Source organism: Phalacrocorax carbo, chromosome 21, assembly GCF_963921805.1.
Source record: "Phalacrocorax carbo chromosome 21, bPhaCar2.1, whole genome shotgun sequence".
NCBI lineage: Eukaryota > Metazoa > Chordata > Aves > Suliformes > Phalacrocoracidae > Phalacrocorax > Phalacrocorax carbo.
Genome location: NC_087533.1, coordinates 1038731 through 1058042, shown reverse-complemented (window position 1 = coordinate 1058042; position 19312 = coordinate 1038731). Strand labels below are relative to the sequence as shown.

Sequence of the window (19312 nt, the reverse complement as noted above, 5' to 3'; positions counted from 1 at the left end):
TGTTTTTCTTTAAACGAGCACGCTGAGGAATCCTTGCAAAATCTTGACAAGCCTGTGGCAGGGAGGGGCTGCCCTTTTAAATGAGCTCATTTAAGGCAGATACATGACTAATTAGCAGGGTAGAGGTGATAGCTCCAAGGCTGGGGATCAGGCAGTGCACGCAGCCTCCTTTGCCTTTGGACCCACGGCAGCCGGCCGGCCGGGAGGGGCAAGGACTTGGGTTAGTCATTTGATTTATTTGGAGCAAGAAACCCCTCCCTGTCCCAGGAAAGCTGCAATCCCGCTCCCAGGGGTAAATTCATAAGAAATACGTGAAGCTTTCTGAGGGCAGTGGGTTTTCTTGGACCCCTCTGGCTGCCTACTCCCCCCCGTTTGGGCTGGGGCTGTCTTTTGGGTGGAGAAAATGGGCACACACAAACCCTCCTGCCCAAACTCCTCTGCTCACTGCAGCCCAGAGGTGCCCAGCCTGGTGCTACAACCCTGATAAAAACCAGTACGCTCAAAGGGGTTACTCAATCAACGTTTTAATTGACTTGAGGAGAAGGAATGGTTTCCATAGCAATGGGCCATCAGCCCCAACTTGTACAAAATCAGAGTTAAAAAAAATAAAAGCACCAAAACCTTTAAGAAATAAAAAAAAAACCCGAAAACGGGCATTTATTAAAAATAGATACAAAAGCGCCTCTGCCGGCTCACACTCTTCCTGCCTCCTGGAATTTCTTAAGCAGAAGTTCGTCGGCCCGCAGGGCGAAGCTCAAAGCCCGTTTCTGGTAGTACATGGAGTCCATCGCCAGGTTGTCGATCACGTCTGCCAGGAGATGGGCTCTCTCGACGGAGCTGCCCGGGGCGTCGTAGCCCAGAGCGGTGAAATGCACGTGCAGGTGGTAGTAGGAGGGCCGGTAATGCAGGTAGATTCGCAGCTGGGATCCCGGCACACCGAAGCGCTTCGCTATGGCCTCCTAAGGAGAGAAAAAAAACCCTACAGGTCAGGATTAGCGACATGCAGCAAGGGCACGGGGCGGCTGGGGGCAGGCAGCGCATGGACAGACCTCACAACAGATGAAAAGGAGCATCCCTGATGGCACGAAGGCGAAGAGAAAGGCAGAAGTGATTTCTGCTTCCTCCATCCTCACAGCAAAGGAGAGGGAGAACTTGGGAAGGACAGAGCTCTTTCCCCATCCTCTGTTTCAGCCTCCGCGGGGATGGAGCGATGCCTCCAGCCGCCCCACTTTTCTCCATGTGCTCTCCGCTCGTATCGTTTTCCCTTTCACCCTTATCGCTTCGGCTCACTCGGCAAGTTACGAGGATCCTGTTACCAGCCGGTGTAATTAAAGCTATAAACAGCAACGGTGAACTCCGGCACACTGGCTTGGTTCGCTGCTCAGCACGCTGCAATCCCCTGACTAATCTCTTAATTAATCTCCACTTTCTCCAGTGCAATTGCTTCCCAAATTTCTAACGCAGTGAAGGAAAGAGAAGTTATTGCACGTCCATCTACCAAGCACACCCTGTCACGGGGCTGGAAAAACTTGTCGGTCAGTGAAAACAGTCAAGGGGTTGGGAAGGAAGTTATTAACACGAGGATGGCGCTCACTGCTAACAAAGAAATATCGAGAACACCTGAAACGGCCCAAATGCTGACAGAGAAGCAGGGACAGGGGACTGCAAGCAGAGATGCTAGAGGGGAGAGCAGCCCCACTTCGTGATGTATCATCATCTCTTGGTTGTTAGGACAAGAAGAAACGGCCTCAAGCTGCGTCAGGGGAGGTTTAGGTTGGATATGAGGAAAAATGTCTTCACTGCAAGAGTGGTCAGGCCCTGGCACAGGTGGGGGAGTCACCATCCCTGGTGGGGTTCAAACACCGTGTAGACGTGGCACTTCAGGGCATGGTTTAGGACACTGGTAGTGTTGAGTTGATGGTTGGACTTGATGATCCTAGAGGTCTTTTCCAACCTTAATAATTCTATGATTCTATGATTCCCACACAGATCCTGCGCATGGGTTGGACAGGCAGCTGCCGGGGAAGGCAGGCAGCGACCTTGCAGCAGGCAGGCTGTGCTCTCCTTGCCCAGGACGGCAGCGTCGGCCTGGCCTCCCGCTTACCTTGCCTTCTTGCAAGATGTTCCTCAGCAGCGGGAGGTGCTCAGCAGTGAGGTCCCGAAGCGACTTGACCTCCCGGCGGTGAACGAGGGCTATCAGGTAGAGGTCATCCAGCTGCAGAGGGATGGAGGATGGTGATGAAGGTGACCACAGAAAGAGCAGACGGAGGCACGAGTCCTTTGGAACTGACATAACAACCGCAGTTTTCCAGGCTGTGTTATAAGGGGCTACCTGCCATCACGCGTAACCCATGGCCACGCTGGGTTGAATCCAGTGTGGATCTCCCAGTACGAGATGCGCTCGCAAAGCCACTGAGCCTCAAAGCATCGTCTTTGGACAAATTAGGTTTTGTCCAGAAAAAAACAAAGCGGACAGCTTCACCCCAACTGATAAATGGTGGGATCACAAATAACTTCTCAGCTCGATAGGCAGATCGATTAATCAGCCCTTTTCTACCATAAACACAGCACTAGCTGTTGCTCTTGCACGTTCACAACATCTCCCCGTGCACGAAAAAATACGTTGTCCCAGTGCGGATCGAGGCTGCACCCACCAAGCTACGTGGGGGAAACCGAGGCGCCCGCCAGCCCGAGCCCAGAAGGGTCTGCCAGCAACCCCCACGCGCGGGCACCGTGCCGAGCACGGCTATTCTGCAGAGCGAGCGAATGGTTTATCTCCACGCTCAGGCGAGGATTTACGGTGAATCGCAGCAGCCGAAACTGCAACTGTAGATTTTTCCCTGAGTGAAAAGCTTCCTATAGTTCCACTGTGCAAATAGCCGACCACCTTCCAGTCACACCAGTTCTACAAATAACTATTATCAAGACCTAATCAGTCACCAGACAACCCCGGTGCAGTAAAATACGTCCGTTCAGCAGCTCTCAGCCAGACCTCTAGCATCTCCTGAAGCACTTACTGAATTCAGTGTTTAACAAGACACAGCGTTGTGGATTGCTACACTTTAAAGAAAAAACTAAAAATAAAAATCCCTGTCTCCTTCAGCTCAGCTAGCGGCTTTCTAATATAAACACTGCAAAGCAAAGGGTTTAGATACTTGAGACCCAGCAGATCTTTTCAGGGCTGTGAGAAACCCATCTGGCTATTTGGAAACAGATACTTGTGCCAAAAGATGCTCTCAGGACTCTGTCTCGGGGCTCTCAAAACACGAAGCTTCTATTTGCATCCAGCCAGCACAGCGATGCTCGCGGTTCGGTTTGATTCCCAAAGCAGCCTGTGCACAGCTCCAGAAAAAGACGGCATATCAGCTTGTTCCCTCTGGATCAGGGCTGGCTGGCGGAAGAATAAGCAAAAATCTCTTCCCCTTAGAACATCTGCATGTTGCTGTTTGAAACAAATAAGCCTGTTGCTAAAAAGGCCCTGAATGATGTCATGCTGGGCATCGTTTCAGGCAACGCCTCAGGGCTCCTGCGGGTTTGAAACCAGCTCAAAAGAAGCGGGGGGAAAAAGCCCACGCTAAAAAAATAGATTTAAAAAAAAAAGAAAAAAAAACTCCAAGAAACCAACTCAAACCACTATCGAGGGTGGGCAACTGGAGCTGATGCAGCACCCAGAAGGTCGAGGCTGGCAGCAAGCGTGCAGACTTCATGACACAAATGAGAAATCTTCCTCTCATCAACTAACCTGAAATAATTACAGGTGATTTCGTAGCATTTGCGGGCAACATACTAAGCTAGTGCAAGGCGATGCTGTTGAAGGGACTTCTAAGGGGACGCTCAGGAGGATCCTGCTGGGAGCTCTGTCTCGCTTCCCTAATTTGATTCAGCAGCCTTGCCTGTTCAGCGGGACGCAGCAGTAAGAACCGGTGCTCACAGGCAGCCCTGGGGCTGCCAGGATCAGCTCTGGCTCGGCGTCCCCACAGCCAAGAAATTCCTTGGCTAGAAGGCAGAAGTCAACGGCCCTTGCTGGGATGCCAGCTCGCCTGCCTGGGAAAAAGACAGGCAACGCAAAGGTCCCCAATAGCCCTGGGGATGACAGCTCTCTTGCTGCACACAGCAGCCCTTGGGAGGAAATCAAGAAGATCCTGTTCAGCATACCAAGAGGCAACAGGAGCGTGGGGAAACCTCCCCTGAAGACAAATCCCACCATTTAAGTGCTCCCTGACCATGCTAGCTGCAAGACGCAGATACGACAGGTCTCTAAAGAAAGTTAAAGCACTATTTTTAGCCCATCCACCTCCAATCCCAATGTGAGTTGCGAAGCTTGGTTGCGGCAAGCGAGGATTTACCCCGAGGCTTTGCTCAAAGCAAGGAAAGGGACGGTGTGCTGCACTTCTTAGGATCCTGGAATATCGCCACCCTGAAAGTAAATGCCACTGAACAAGGCACAATGGCATAAGCACAACAGCAAGCTTGCCATGTATCACCTGCTATGCAAAGTCTCTCCAGAAGAAGGTCAAGCCTCCCACTGAACAAGCAGAAATTTGACCTTGGTTACCCCACCACAGCTTGACAAGGGATTTTTGGAGCAGCTGATGTGCAAGGAGTTCCTGGTGACCAGAGACTACCCTGCAGTGACCTGTCCTCCCCAAGTCGTTTCCCCAGCGACTCTGCACCAGAGCAAAAAAAGGTGCTCCCAGCACAGAAGTACAGAATCCTCTTGCCCACCACCAGGCTTGTGTTCCCATTTTTTTAGTTTTCAGTTCCCATTCCTAAGTTTTAATTATGCGGTAACTTTCCCCCACCTGCCACCCACAGAAGCATTTTGAGGATCCGAAACCTGAAGTGGACTTTTCTTTTTTGACTCCACAGAATTCAAGGGACGCAAGTGTGGAGTTTCACCTCCCCAGGGCACATCCCCTGAACTACAGCACAAAATGGAGGCGGAGCCCAAGGAAATAATGAGCCACTCAATTGAGGATTACAGCCTGGGCTTAAAAACTTCTGCATTTCAACGAGTGGCCGCTCCCACGAGGGGTTAAGCAGCTGCTCATAAGCTAACAACCATCTGTTTAATGTTGTGCGGAGGAGAGTTAATTGCAGCGACCAAAGGACAACACATCTGCCCAGTTTGTGCCTAAGGTTGAGGCTTGTAAAGAAAAACAAAAAAAAAAGCCCCAAACAAGTTCAGCAGGAACAAGTACGCAGCTGGATTTAGGTTCAAACACATCACAACAACATTTGGGCTAATACAGGAAAGAAAAGGCAAAGCTAATAAATAAATCACCCAGCAGTGGTGAGAACAGCCTGTGTTTCACAGTGTCCACCACTAGCATGTGATAAAAGGCCCAGGCAATGCCATCACTTAGTGACAGTGTGAACAGGAAGGACACATTTCCCTACTTAAACTTTCATTAGCGTGCTATTAGTAGCACAAAAGCGGACATTTCCCCTGGATTACCTTCAGACAAGCAGCACCCCTTCAAAGACAAGCAAACAAACCTGGTTTTGATTCCACTTAAAATCTGGGACTAGAACAAAGCCATTGCAAGGATCTGGGTTTTCATGGATGATCCGATCGGCCTCAGCTTTCTTCTCCAGGATATTATACACCCACTGAAAGAGAAATATGTGATTTATAAACCAGTGGAGAAAAAAAACCCAACACCTCAGGCACATTTAGGCCAAGCCCATGGATTAGTGCGTATTCACTGCAAGTAGAATATTTAAACAAAAAAAAAGGCAACAACTTGATTTTAAGATGACCAAATAATTTCATGGCTAGTAACATTTGTAATCAATTACCCATAAAACACTCCAACAACAAACTCCAGGCTATTAGGAGCACTCCAGTGAAAAGATACACCCCCAGTCCCACTGCGTGGCACTGCACCACCAGCTAGCTAAATTGTTCAGGGACTTTTGTTTTCCTCTCAAGCATTAAGAACTGGCCACAGCTGCAGATGAGGTATGGAACAGAGATGGTTTAGCACGGTGTAGAAATACCTGCATTCACCCCCTAAGAGGATTCGGAGATCATTCTTCCCAATGGGGTCTAACAGTAAACCAGACCTGGCTGCTTTACTGGTCATAGATGAAGCTGCTGCAAGCACTAAAACCCCCAAGGGGCAGCAGGATCCCTGCTCCGTGCTCCCAGCGGTCGGCAATGGGCAGGTACAGGCATTCAGCCAGATCAGCCACCAACACAAGCAACCCGGAGCATGCCAGACCCCGGCGAAGCGGGCAGCGGTGGAAGGCAGCTCGTGTGGGGCTTAGCAGACGGCTCTCGAAGCACTGCAGGGCTGTTCACACCTTTTTACCTCCCAGGCTGTGCTGAAACCTTTACAACTAGGTCTGGGAAGGGAACTCAGCTGGTTTTTCCCATTCAGAAAGGAAGGAGCAGATTGCTTGCGAGCCTGAGGTTGGATGCGGCTCCGGCTGCTGGCAGCCAGCGCTCGCCAGGAGAATACGAAGGGCCTGTGTTTTCTTGGGCAATGCACATCTCTCGGTTTCCTGGCTGATTAGAAAACAGCTCGCCACTCTTCTTCCTCTATATTTAAAGCTTCAGCCTCCAGATTGCCTGTAACCCCTGCTCTGGTAATCCCCCTGCGCTCCTCCTTCAAAGCCAAGCACCATCCAGAGAGGAATTTCAGCTACGAAATGGAAGAGACCGGGGATAACCAACAGTAAGACAAGCAGAAGGCATCTTTGTTTCTCCTGGCTACCAACCTGAGCTTGAGCATCCTTCTTTACACCTCCTTTATAGCTCCAAAATGCACTTTCTGCTCTAACTTAAATCTATCTTAAGTATCAGACTGCCAGCAGAGTCCCCAGGCAGGTCCCTAGAAGACAAAAGGCCAGCAGAAAACAGCTAGGGCTTGCAAGCTGAAACCATTTTGAAACATCATTTTCCCCCATCAAGTTTGGGTAGGAAACATTTTGGTCGCGCCAGGGGGGTAGGGAAGATGCAGCCAGCCTCGCAGACGCACCGAGCAAGCTGGGTCAGCAGATGCTGTGCATGCCAGACACTCGAGAGAAAAAGACATCCCTTTTGGGGAGATCTGTCAAGAGTTTAATTAATGCAATCAAAAATTAGGATCATTGTAAACTGAGCTGAATATAGCCTCAGAGACAAACAAACTTCTCCTCCCTTGATCTGGGTATTTTTCTTCTTAAATTGCTGGTCTTTTCTTCACAGCAACAAAGTCTTAGAGATTAGATTTGCAAAGTGATTTTGGAAAGCATGGCCCAAGATCGCTGTGCTCTGTGACCCCGGAAGAAAAGCAGGGCAGGAAGCTCAGCAGGAAATGAGTGTTTGCCTTTTGGTTTTTTTAAATGCCTGCTCTTTTCACAAGTGCCAAGCTATCACTGCCCTAAAGAAGTTCACCGATCAGATAAGCTGAATTTTAAACCCAGTGCTGCCTCATGTGAGGTCATCAGCTGACTGCTCTTGCCGTTTCCAGCACAAGCCCAGTGAGGACAACATGTCCAGAGACTGTCACCACAACAAAACTATTATATCGCAAGCATCCATGCTTTGCATCGTCCAGCAGAAGACAGAGCCGCTTCTGTAACAGCGCAGATATCGGCTGATATTTCTGTTACCCTTCACATTTCCCCTCCCGCTCGCCAAACGCGGTTCGATAAAGGCAAGAAACCGCATTATCAAATCACAGAGGTCAAGGACTGACCGTGCTGACCAAGATCTCTTGGCAGATGCTCCTGATGGTCGCCAGGAATATGTTTCCATGTACAGAAATCAGCTCGCAAGCATTTGGCAGAAGAGGCAGAGAGAGCTCAAGCACCTTCTGAAGACAGCTGCTACACCTGGGAACTTAACAAAAGCATGGAGAAAACATTCGTGCAGGTTGCTGTCCGGTGGAAACATGCTGTTGTCTTCCTCCAGCTAATAAATGCCGCCTGGGTGTTCTCAGGGTTGCAGCCCGGCTGCCGGCGGGAAAGCTGAACGACAGAGCACAAGAAAAGCAGACGGGCAAGGAGCGATTAGGCGCACACCGCAGCTTGCAAGGTGCCTTCTGGTACGAGCCGCAGAAAGCGGGATTCACGTCCATCTGCAAGCGATCAGAAAGCAGACGCCGCAACAGTGAGCCCTGTTAACCATTCTGCTGCTGTTTAAGGCAGCAGGAAAGAGGTGGGGAGGATACCCAAGGCCTGCGGTTGGTTGGGTTTTGGGGTTTATTTCTAACGGATAGCCTCAGCAAACCCAGGATTTGTTTTATTCCCCCTAGCTTGAACTGGTCCCTACAGCCTTCCATTCCTTTGGACTCTAAAGAAGAAATATAGGGAGAGGAATGTTCAAAAAGGATGGAAAACAGGAAAAAAAAAAGTCCATTGCTGCTGCCTGGGGCAAGGAAGACACTGAAAATACAGCTTTGGCACGTGAAATATGGACCAAAGGGCCAAATGGCAGAGGGGCTGTAGGCAAAGCCCAAGGAGCGAGTTGTGATGCAGGAGTCCAAGAGCAAACTGTGCCTTCCCTTTTCCACAACACCCAAGAGACTCCTAAAAAGCCCAGCGAACTGCACCAACGCCCAGGGAGCCACCCTTGGAAAGGAGGAGGAACGCCCCAGCTCAGAAAGTCTCCAGAAACCTTGAGGAAGGCAATTTTGGGTACATCTCCAAGGCACAAGTTCTTCTGCAAAGACGGAGAAGGATGCCCTGGAGGACAGAGGATGGGGACACTGGGGGAGGTTTAGGGGAGAGGGAGCCCTGTTTAGCATTGCTGAGCTTACCCCAAAGGCCAGACAGCCTCAAGAAAGCACAGTAGGTGAGGGGATGGATTCAGGCAGCATCACAACGCGGGACCAGCAGAAATAACTGGCAGCCAGTCGCGTTTGAGGAGCAGGCTCCCAGACAGATGAGAGGGTGCTGACAATATGCTGATGGAGCAACCACCAGGAAGACGGGGACAGAGCACTCCTGACTCCTCTGCCTCCAGCCTGGGCTTTGGAGGAGACATCTGACAGCTCAGAGTGTTGAAGGAGGAGACCAAAGATGTCCGTCTCTGCAGAGGGGAAGCAGTGGTACCCATACCTGGATGCTGAAGCTCTGGGACTGGATGAAGGGCAGCGTTATGTTCTTGTAATCCTCCCAGGTTTCACGGATGAGGTACACTTCTTGACGGAGGTATTTCTGAAGGTGTTTCTCCGTGGCAGGGTACACCACTGTGGTTTTTATCTCTAGAAACAAACATGTTTCCTGAGTTACCATCACAGTCGAAACCCACGTTACTTCCTTCAGTCCCCAATAAATCTGTTTTGCCTACCAATAAATGGCACGCTAACATATTTTTAAAAGATACCAAGCGGCGGGGTGGGGGAGAATGGACGTGGAAAGCAAACAAGTGCTTTAACCTCGCATCCTTTTCTCAGGGAAGGATAAGCCAACAACACAGCCAGGGCCTGTCTTTCCAGTTCAGGTGGAGGAGTTTGCTGCCTGAGAGGTTTTGTTTCCCACACTTGCTCTTTCAGGCGTATCAGGAACATCGGGGCAGAGCCGAGGCTCCCAGGGAAGAGCTTACGTGCAGTCAACAACCAGGACAGAAACATGACCCCAGGGGCAGAGACACATCTTCCTCACACTTAAATCCGAATCTCATGGAACGCTATCGATCGAGCCCGCAGCGACTTTCTCCAGCCACGAAACCAGGCATTGCACAAGCTGCGAGCCACGCTGGGGCTGGCTCGAGGAGCAGCTCCTTCCCAGAGCTCTCAGCCATCAGGATGCTCGGCCTCAAGCGCAGGAGGCAAAGAGGTCAAGGGCACAGGGACGGATCTGGAGCAGACGACGCCAGTGGATGGGTTAACACGGTGCAGGATGAGCTGAGGGAAGGGGGCTGGGTGATTCCCTGGCCGGACACCAGCCAACAAACAAAGAGCATTTAGCTGTTTACTCTAGCAAAAGCAAGACAATTTCTGTTTACCTCAAGATGAAAACTTCACTGCATAATTTCTGTGGCATTAAACAAGCTGCAAGCAGGCACCTCGTCAACCTGGCAGCAGTAAACCGTACCCACAGTGATAAAACACTTGGAAAACATCCCTCTTTGGCTGAGATTAGATGTGTGATACAGAGCCTGCCACAACTCCAAGGGCACCAGCAGCGCCTCCGCCTTCCCAGCTAAGAGAGAGCTGCTATAAAACATAGCACAGGAAGGAGAAAAACCCCGCGAGCCTGGATGAACCCTGAGCAGATCAGACCGAAGCAAGCAGCTGGGGCACTGCAAACACTGCAGCTCGCGTCCGAGATCTGCCACGGTCGCGAAAACCACGGGCAGCACACTCACCAGGGCACCAAACAGCCATGCTTCACGCTTTATATACGTATATATGCTAGCCAGACACTGAATATAAATATTTATTTGTTCCTAAAGGCAGGATTTAGGGTGGTTTGGGGTTCTTGGGGGTGTTTTTTTAAGTTTTCTGGTTTCTTTTTTTTTTTTTTTTTAAGGTCGGCGCTGCACAAGCTGGGAGACTCTGCCTTTTCATTTCATGCCAAACCCAGCTTAATGAAATCCACAGGAAAATGCTGGTAACGTGAAATATGAAAATGCAAACCACAAGGGCAGTCTGGTCTGATTCCCACCATACACATGTTCAAACAAGGTTGTTTTCCAGGACTCCATTAGCACTTCTGGTGGGATGATGTAATAGCAAAAACAAAAAAGAAAAGACAAGGCTCCTCCGCTCCTCACTTGCAAAGACCAGAAAAGCACTGGGGAGAAAACAAAAAGGCAAAAGATAAGAAAATATCACATCCAGCCTCAGGCTGAAACTTCCACTATTTAATTTTCTACCCCAAAACAAGGGACTGCAGCAGAAAGCCCTCCGTGTCAGGCGTGGAGATGACCGCAACACACGTCCTGGCTGGGATGTGGGGTTTGCAGAGGACCCTTCTCGGCTTCTCCGGCACCTCCCTAGGTTGGGGGTGGCTGCTCTTGGTGGGGAGAGCCACTTCGGATACTTTAAAACCTAACACAAGATCAGAGAAATCCTTAATGTGCAGCTGCGGTTGAGCAGCAGATGTTTGGAAGAGGAGAGGCGGGAGAGGCTGTGGTTCACTAATGATTATTTCCCTTCTAAAGGTCTCATCAACCCTGAAACACCCCAGCAACACTAATTAGCATAAATCACTACAGCCAGAGAAGGGGTTTGGTAAACGCTCAGGGCCTGACTATCGTTAGGAGCCCGCACATGGGCTGCAAAGTCCCAGCTAAGGCTGGACTCAGCCGCAGGAAACATCCACGGCGGGACCAGGCTTACCACAAAATCTTTCCATTGCTGGCAACCGGCCGCGTTCACGCTCCATTTTAAAAGTCTCCCTGCTCCTGGCAGACTCCACGTGCATTAAAGCATCATGTATGTCGTGGGGCAGCCCAAACCTACCTTGGGCTGGAACTGGGGATAAAGAACCGCTGGACACGTGATGTGGGTTTTTAAGCTTGCTGAAGGGTCAGGGATTGTCTCTGCTTGCATCTGAGTCACATCAGCTGGCGTGTTCCTGAACACCAGCCCAGGGACACGACAAAGCACCTGTGGTTTATTCTGGAAGTCAGGACTGGCCATCAATTAACTGGAGGTTATGAAAAAGGAGGTTTAATGAAGGAACCAAGATGAACAGGAGCCAGAGGTACCATCATGGTGGAAAGCAACCAACCGGCAGTTCACCCTGCGAAGGGTGTTTGAGAGGAGGCACTGCACTGTTGTTTCCCTGCCCAGGAGAAAAGGAAGCTCGGATTGATCAGAAACACCAAAAATCTTCTCCCCTCTCCTGCTAAAAATGAGTGAAGAAAACAACCCAAGGCACAAGAAACGAAAACCAAAACACCAGATCAATTTGGGGAACTTATGGAAAAGAGGGCTGAAGGCAGCTGTCGCCAGGAGGAGAGGATGAAACACGTTACACCATGCTCCCGACGGCACAGGACAGCTACGTGTCACAGACGAGGAGGAGACAGAGAGAGCTCGTGCACATAGGAAAGCGCACTCTAGGCTCACTGGCAATGCCTCGTCCCCTTTCACGCCGTGCCGTCCCCAGGCTCTGCCAAAATCCCCCTCCAGCTCGGCACGTCAAATTTCGAACTGATGCAAATGGCGAGGAGAGGCCAGGACGACCCGCTGAGGCACCTGGCACTCGCTTCTCCCATCCCACTCAGCAACATGAAAACATACCACTGTAGTTTTGTTTTAAATAGATTTAAACATGCCGGGGAGCTAAGAGAAGCACGCAGGGCAGGAACAACCTGTTTCTACTTCTGGGCAGGGGTGATTTTTCCTCCCTTTGCTAGTAGAAAGCTGAGCTTTGGCTTATAATCTGCCTCATCAACTCAACCCTCAGGTGCAGGAAGGTGCAAAGCCCAGGAAACAGCAGAGAAAGTGCACTCCGTTTTCTTTTCCTCTGCAAGCCTCTTTCCTGCTGCATACAGCTCTGCACTGACTTCCCACCATCAGGTGTCTCCTTCAAAGCAGCCCTAACTAAATATAACGACATACAACCTCCCCCTTCCCCTGCTGTATTAACAGTGTGTTTATTTTTATGATTGCTGTGTAGCAGTCACAGGGAAACACCTAAATTTAAGCCAGCCCCAACCAGGTACGACTGCGGCTTTGCCTCGGACATCTGGGGCTCTCATTATTGAAAGAAATCAAAGTACAAAAGAAAAGGATAAAGCCTGCAAGGGTTTACAACCTCTGAGGCCAGCACATGCCAGGGCAAGCCAAGAGTGCTGCCAGGGACTTCTGCCAAGGCTGTCTGGCCCCTGGTTCTCATCCAAGGACTCGGTGGGCTCTCGATGCAACAGCCGGGGCAAAGAGAAAAGTTGCAAGTTACCCAAAAAAACAGATCAATGCACGATTAAGCCTCCTGCTGTCCCCCCAAACCACTCCACGTGCTCCCGCTGCTTCAGGCTCCAGCTTTTTATTTAAGTGTCAATGCAAAGAGAGTCTTCTTTGCTGGGCCAGCCCCACGGGCAGGCAGAGCGTGGAAATGCCAGGAGACGAACCAACCAGCCTTCCCAGTGCAGCTCGTGCAAGTTTCTCCAGCTTCTCACTGCCTGAAACCAGACGCTTTTCGGGCTCGGGAAGACAGGGATATGTATCACTTCCTGCATGACCAAATTCTTTCCTTCCACACTCTCCCAGTTCTCCCACAATTTCTTCACCCCACATCGGAGAGATGGAGCCACACCATCTCCCCCTGTGCTTGTTTTTAGATGGTTTTAATAAGGTTCAGCCTGCAGTGCAAGGATGAGCCGTGCTCAGTGAGTAAAGGCTCCTTAAATGACTGATAAGAGCCCTTAAATTATGTTGCCATGGCCTTGGTGCTGTGAAACATCACATCCCTCAGCAGCCAGGCAAGAGAAGGCTGCTTTTTGCTGGAAACAGCAAGTTCTCCTTGCTAAATGGGTGTAAGCACCACCAGGAGCTGGATATTATCGCGGACCGTGTTGCTTGGACCATCTGGCTTTTGCAACGGAGCCTTTGCAGCAGGAAAATCTTTCCCCTACTATGAAAGCAGCCCTCGCTTTCCCTGAGAGTCCCCGGGCTGGGGTTTCATCCGCTAGCATCGCACAACTCCAGGCATAACCTGCCTCTTAAATCTAGGCAACACCCAGCCTTAACACAAGTTACGTGTGCCTGCCTTTGCTGTTAGCAGGGCAGTTACTATCAGAGGGCATGTTCTCCAACACCGCTCCTCCTCACAAACTCACTCACAAAATTCCTCCTCCTTAGTTGCGCGGTTTCGGGTTGCTCTTCAGATGAACTCTGACTGTTAATAAGCTGTTTGGCAAACATTAGCCTCCATGCATCTCTCCTTGTGTCCAGTAAAACCAATGAGCCAAGCAAGACATGGATGAGGTCCTATTTCTCACCGGCACTGCCTTCATGTGTCCCCAAGCCGGTGTGCTCCCAGCCTACAAATCTCATCTTTAAGAAGCAGCAGCAGAGTGAAACTCCTCTTCCCAGGGCAGAAGGGAGACATTTGCTCAGGTAACGTGCTTCTTTTGGCCTCCTTTTCTCTGCCTTAACCACACAAACAAAGCAACTGGCCCAGCCTCGCAGGCTCTTTTACCACCAAGACAAAACAAGCTTTCATCGCATGGGGCCTGTGTTAGCTTGATTCCAGGGAGGAAGCACATCCGTCTCAAACGAGGAGGCAGGGAGAGGCTGAAGAAAATATCCACTTTCAGCTATCATGAACCTCCAGCTGAATGAAGAGCTTCGGACCACAAAGGCGGCATTGAGAAACGCGCTTCAAAAAGACCGGAGGGACCCGGAGGCAGCTCCTCACGCTATCAACGCACCCAATGTCATGAATCACCTGCAGGCATGATTTGCTCAATCCCGGGAGGTTTAACCTACCTTTAAAAAGCGAGAAGTTGAGCGTGGTGGGGCTTGGCTACCCGGAATGAGTTCCTCTTCTGCAGCACACCATGACTTTTCAAAGGAACTGCTTAATGCCCAAGTTTGACCTTTGCTGCAAAATACTTGTATTGCATCACATCAACCAGGTGTAAACCTGCAAGCACCAAGAGATAAAACCCTTTATCTCTCTAACCCTGCTACCAAGAGGCTGAGGTAGGCCCCGTGCAAGGGCTCGCTGCGTCTCCACACGATCACTCGATGCCCAGGGATTTCTCAAGAGCCCTGGCATTGTCTGCAGCCTTACAGAAAATTTCTCCTCCTTCAGTTTTAGGTTTATGAGCAGCATTCCTTGCGTCCACTCCCTCCCTGGGCCATGACTCAGCTCAAAAAGGGCAATTTCCTTCCCCTCCTGACATGAGCGACCATTCCCTGTAGCGCCAGCCCAGCTGCCCACCAGCAGCTCACACAACACATCCGCAAAAACAGCTATTTGGCTGTGAATTGCTTCAAAGGAAGAATCCTCCTCGCTCACCACTCGGAGCTGGGGAGCCTGGAGGGCAGCCGAGGGTCTGCAGTCCCCCCCCAGCTCTCCGGCCCAACACCCAGAGCGGGCGCAGCAATGCCAAGGAGAGGGCTGGGAAACAAACATGCACCACCATGTAATGTTTCTGCAAAAGCTGCCTTTTAAAGGCAATTTTTAAAGTGATTAAAAAGATAATAGAAGCATGTTAGAGGCTTTTTCCCCATTCAAAACTGCAAGAGGAACAGCGTGAACATTCATCCAAAAGCGCAGCGCGTTTTGTTTCACATACGGCTGGACCAACAGTGTGCCTGTGCAGGGCAGTCACGGCACAGAGGACAGGCCGAGCAGAAACAACCCCAGCAAGGATTAAGTTCAACAAAGACCCGGAAACAGGACGTGAGAAGACCCAGATTCACCCGGTTTTGCTCCAGCCTCTCCGAAAGAGCAGCACCTGGAGCGGTGCTGACAGGGACTGGCACCCTTGAGAGCCTTTTCACCCAGGTGAGGGGTTTCACACCTGGCATAAATCTTAAATTAAATTAAAAAATGTTGCTATCGGGGTGAAGCTGGAGTTACACAGCACGGCAATGAAGTGCTGCAAGGAAGTCAAACACCCGCACAGCTGGCAGGGCTGCAGCTGGACAGAGGCCCAGGGGATTTTAGCCTTGCAATGCCACCTCGTGGGAATTGCCGCAAGTTGCGGCCAGCCTCAAACGCAGCGTGTACCCAAGCAGGAGTCTTTCCAGCGAGTGAAGCATAGCTTTAACATCTTCCCACGTAGGGCATCCGCAAAAAAACCACCATGTCACGGTGTTTTCCTGCCATTGAAACGTGGCATTGTAACACTGGAACCTCTGATTTAGAGCCATCGAGAGAAAAGAGGAGTTTTGCACAACTGAACCTCCCAAAGCCAGACACTGCTTCCTCCTACACCATAGCCATAGTGCCAAAGTAGGAGCATTTTTGGGAAGGTACATCAAACACCCCAAAAATTTAATTCAGGACCGCAACAACTTCTTACTTAAGGCTACCACTCTGATTGATTTTGACTCTGATGCACCTGTTTGGCTATCACTGTGCTTACAGAAGTGTCACCACGTAATTAATCGCTTATCATGGTTTTAGCTGGGAGAGAGTTAATTTTCTTTACTCTAGCTGGTGCAGTGCCATGCTGTGGACTTAGTATGAGAATAATGTTGATAACACTGATGTTTTAGCTGTTGCTCGGTAGCGCTTGTTCTAGTCAAGGACTTTTCCAGCCTCTCATGCTCTGCCGGGTGCACAAGAAGCCGGGAGGGGGCGCAGCCAAGGCAGCTGCTCCAAACTGACCAAAGGGCTATTCCATATCCTGTGACATCATGCCCAGTATATTAACTGGGAGGAGCTGGCCACAGGAAGCAGCGATTGCAGCTTGGGGACCAGCAGCATCAGTCAGCACGTGGTGAGCGGTTGCATCAGCTGTTGTTCAGGTTTTTTTTTTCCACTCCTCCCAAGGTTTCACCTCTCTCATTATTTTCCTTTTCATTACATTATTATTACTGTCTTATTTTAATCATTAAACTGTTCTTATCTCAACCCAGGAGCTTTCTTACTTTGGCCCTTCCGATTCTCTCCGCCATCCCACAGGGGTGGGGGGGTGTGAGCGAGCGCCTGCGTGGTGCTTAGTTGCTACCTGGGGCTGAACCACGACATCGTTGCCCTTCCAGAATGTGAACACATACATTAAATCGAAGTGCTCGGCCTGCCCGAATGGCAGCCCCGCTTTGCAGCCGCACAGGACCACAGTCACAGGACGCCTTTCCACCGCGACAAGAATCAAGAATCCGTCTCGCGGGATGACAGCCTTCCGCTGAAGCTCTCCAACCCGCTCACGACACCTCGTTCTACTCGGTTATTAATTGGGTTTCATAACACACAGATGTGTGAAATCAGCAGGGAGAGGCTTGAAAGGCAGAAGCCAGGTGCCTATCTGCCCCAGGCACTCGAGGTTACCAGCATTTTCAATACCCTGTGCAAGCATGCCAGTTGTCTGCCCTTACCAGGTGACATCAGGCAAAAAAAATAAAGCAAGATGATTCCCTTGAGTGAGATGAGGCTGACATGTGCTCTGCAGGGATTGTTTTCAAGGTAAGCCTTACAAGGAGAGACAATATCTTACCAGATTAGCTGACATCACTAAATTAAACACACAAGGAAAGCTTTCACACCCACAAGCTCTTCTTCACTTTAAATCAAGGCACAGGCAGGTGATTGCAAGTAATCAAGCAAAGGCCATTTAACGGCCAGACACTCATCAGCTGAGCGAGGTAAGTGCTGGGAGAAGGGGGCAAAAGAAGGCAGCATCCAAAGCCTTGAGAGTACCACGTGGCCTTCAGAGCAGCAACGATCCACCCATTTCCCTGCCTCAGCCAGGTCTGCTGCTGTCAGCCAAACCACAACCAGGGTGGCATGGTCAGATCCAGCAGCGACACTTGCCTGTCTTACTGCGCCCTCCCCTCCGGAGCCAGCAGGACCGGTGTGGACCAGCACCCCAGCCACAACCACGGGTCCACAGCCAAGCCACGGAGCGAGCCACCCTCCCCAGAACCCCCAGGCAAGGCCGAGAGCACTCACCGCTTAGCTCTGGGGGAGGATAGAGGTGGTACGTGCTATAAATGTCATTGCGCATCTGCAGCTCCAGCTTCGTATGTTTCTTCAGCAGGTCCAATATCTTCTCCTCCTGGAAAGGAGTCTTTTCCAGGATGACTATGGCATCTGTGCCCTCTCCGGAGGGGCTGGCAACCTGGAATAAGGACGGATAAAGCCATTGGCAAACACGGATCCAGCGCTGGGCAGAGTTTGAGGCCAGGACCTGAACACTTCCACCCAGGGACACCTTGCAGCCCCTCAATTCTCACGCAAACCTCCTCCTAGTCCAGCCAACTGCTGGGCAGCACCCATTTAAAAATAAAAGGCAAGTTTTCCCTGAAGCACAGCAGGAATCTACTCCCCATCAGGGAACACAGGAGGTTTTCTGGAGGAGCAGGGGATGTGGACAACATCTCAGCTCATCGGTACCTCCCCAGATGCTCCCAGTGCCTGCAGCTGCATTCCCACTGACCTTCATCACTGATTTAATCTCAGATACTCACCAGCGGCTACCAACCAGGTAGTCAGAGGGTCAGGAAGAGGGCAGAGGCAGAAGCACGGGTTTGCATCATGGTCAGGGAGCAAACCTTAGCTGTTTTGCCGCCCTGCTCTGTGGAACCACAACCCAGATCCAGACATGGCCTGAGCATGCTGGTTTTGGGAGGTGCAGAGAACACCCCCAAATCACTTCCTGTCTGTGCAGGACCTGGGCAAAGCCTTGTTGAACAGTGCTTGGGGAGGGCAAAGGGGCTCATGTGGGGCTCCCAACACAGCTACGCTCACAGGGCAGGTCTGTGCCCAGCTCAGTTATCCACTGCCCATCAACCCGTTGCCCTGAGACCAAAACAGCAGCCTGAAACTTTCCCGTTCTCATCACCTGCTCGGATACGCATCTCCAGGAGACAGGACCTGAGGCGGCTGTATGATTCCTGCACCACAGCTGGGCTCTCCAGCCATAAAACTTAAAAGAGTTATTACAAATTTTGTTTTTATGGCACCGGATTGACACGCCTATCCTATTTACAGCCCCAGAGTTAGCATCTTGCTTCAATTCAGTGCTGCTTTACCTACCAAGCATGAAAAACCTGCTCACTGGGCCAAAAGGGACAATTACACTAGTAATAAAAAATAACCTGAGGCTGGAAATAAGGTTTCCAGGAGGTTGCGGCCAAGAGCAGCTGCCTCCTGCCCACCCGCTCTGCTGGATTTGGGCAGCACCGGGCTGGAAACGCCAGTCTGGGCCCAGGCTTTGGTGAGTAAGGGCGGGCTGGGCTGGGCTGGGCCGGGTCGCGGCCCTGCGGAGGGGAGGGGGACGAGGAGGGGACTGAGGGGGGAAACACACACCGGGGAAGCGCCCGGCCACGCTGGACCCGGGCGCGCCATGTGCTGACGGGGGCGTGGCTTCGACAGTGGAGGCGTGGCCTCGGCAGCGGGCACGCGATCCTTGGCAGGGGCGTGGTCTTTTGGGGTGAGGGCGTGGCCACCCCTCAGCGGAGAAAATGGCGGCGGGCCTCACCGGGCCTGGCGGCCGCCGCCCCCGCCCCCCCCCCCCGGGCCCCACAACCTGTTCCCGTCCCCCTCCCGGTACCTCCCCGTGCAGGAACACGGTCTTGTCCCGCGCCGACTCCCGCAGCACGCGCCGCAGCCGCAGCTCCGCCAGTGAGAAAGCGGCGGCGGCTCCGTCGGGATGCGCGATCCCGGCCTCCTCCTCCTCCCGCTTCCTCTTCGGCGGCGGGCCCTCCGCCATTGCGCCCCCCTGTCCCACACTGCGCCTGCGCGG

The 19312-nt window shown here is 51.4% G+C and overlaps 1 protein-coding gene across 1 annotated transcript; it reads right to left on the bottom strand.

Annotated features, from left to right (window-relative positions):
• Positions 1-508: 508 nt before the first annotated feature.
• DCPS (decapping enzyme, scavenger) lies at positions 509-19303 on the bottom strand. Its single transcript, XM_064470743.1, has 6 exons — positions 19121-19303; positions 17518-17686; positions 9052-9197; positions 5500-5613; positions 2105-2215; positions 509-959 (listed from the first exon to the last, which is right to left on the bottom strand). Exons 1-6 carry the CDS (start codon positions 19277-19279, stop codon positions 693-695), a joined length of 966 nt encoding a protein of 321 aa, XP_064326813.1. The 5' UTR covers positions 19280-19303; the 3' UTR covers positions 509-692.
• Positions 19304-19312: the final 9 nt, after the last annotated feature.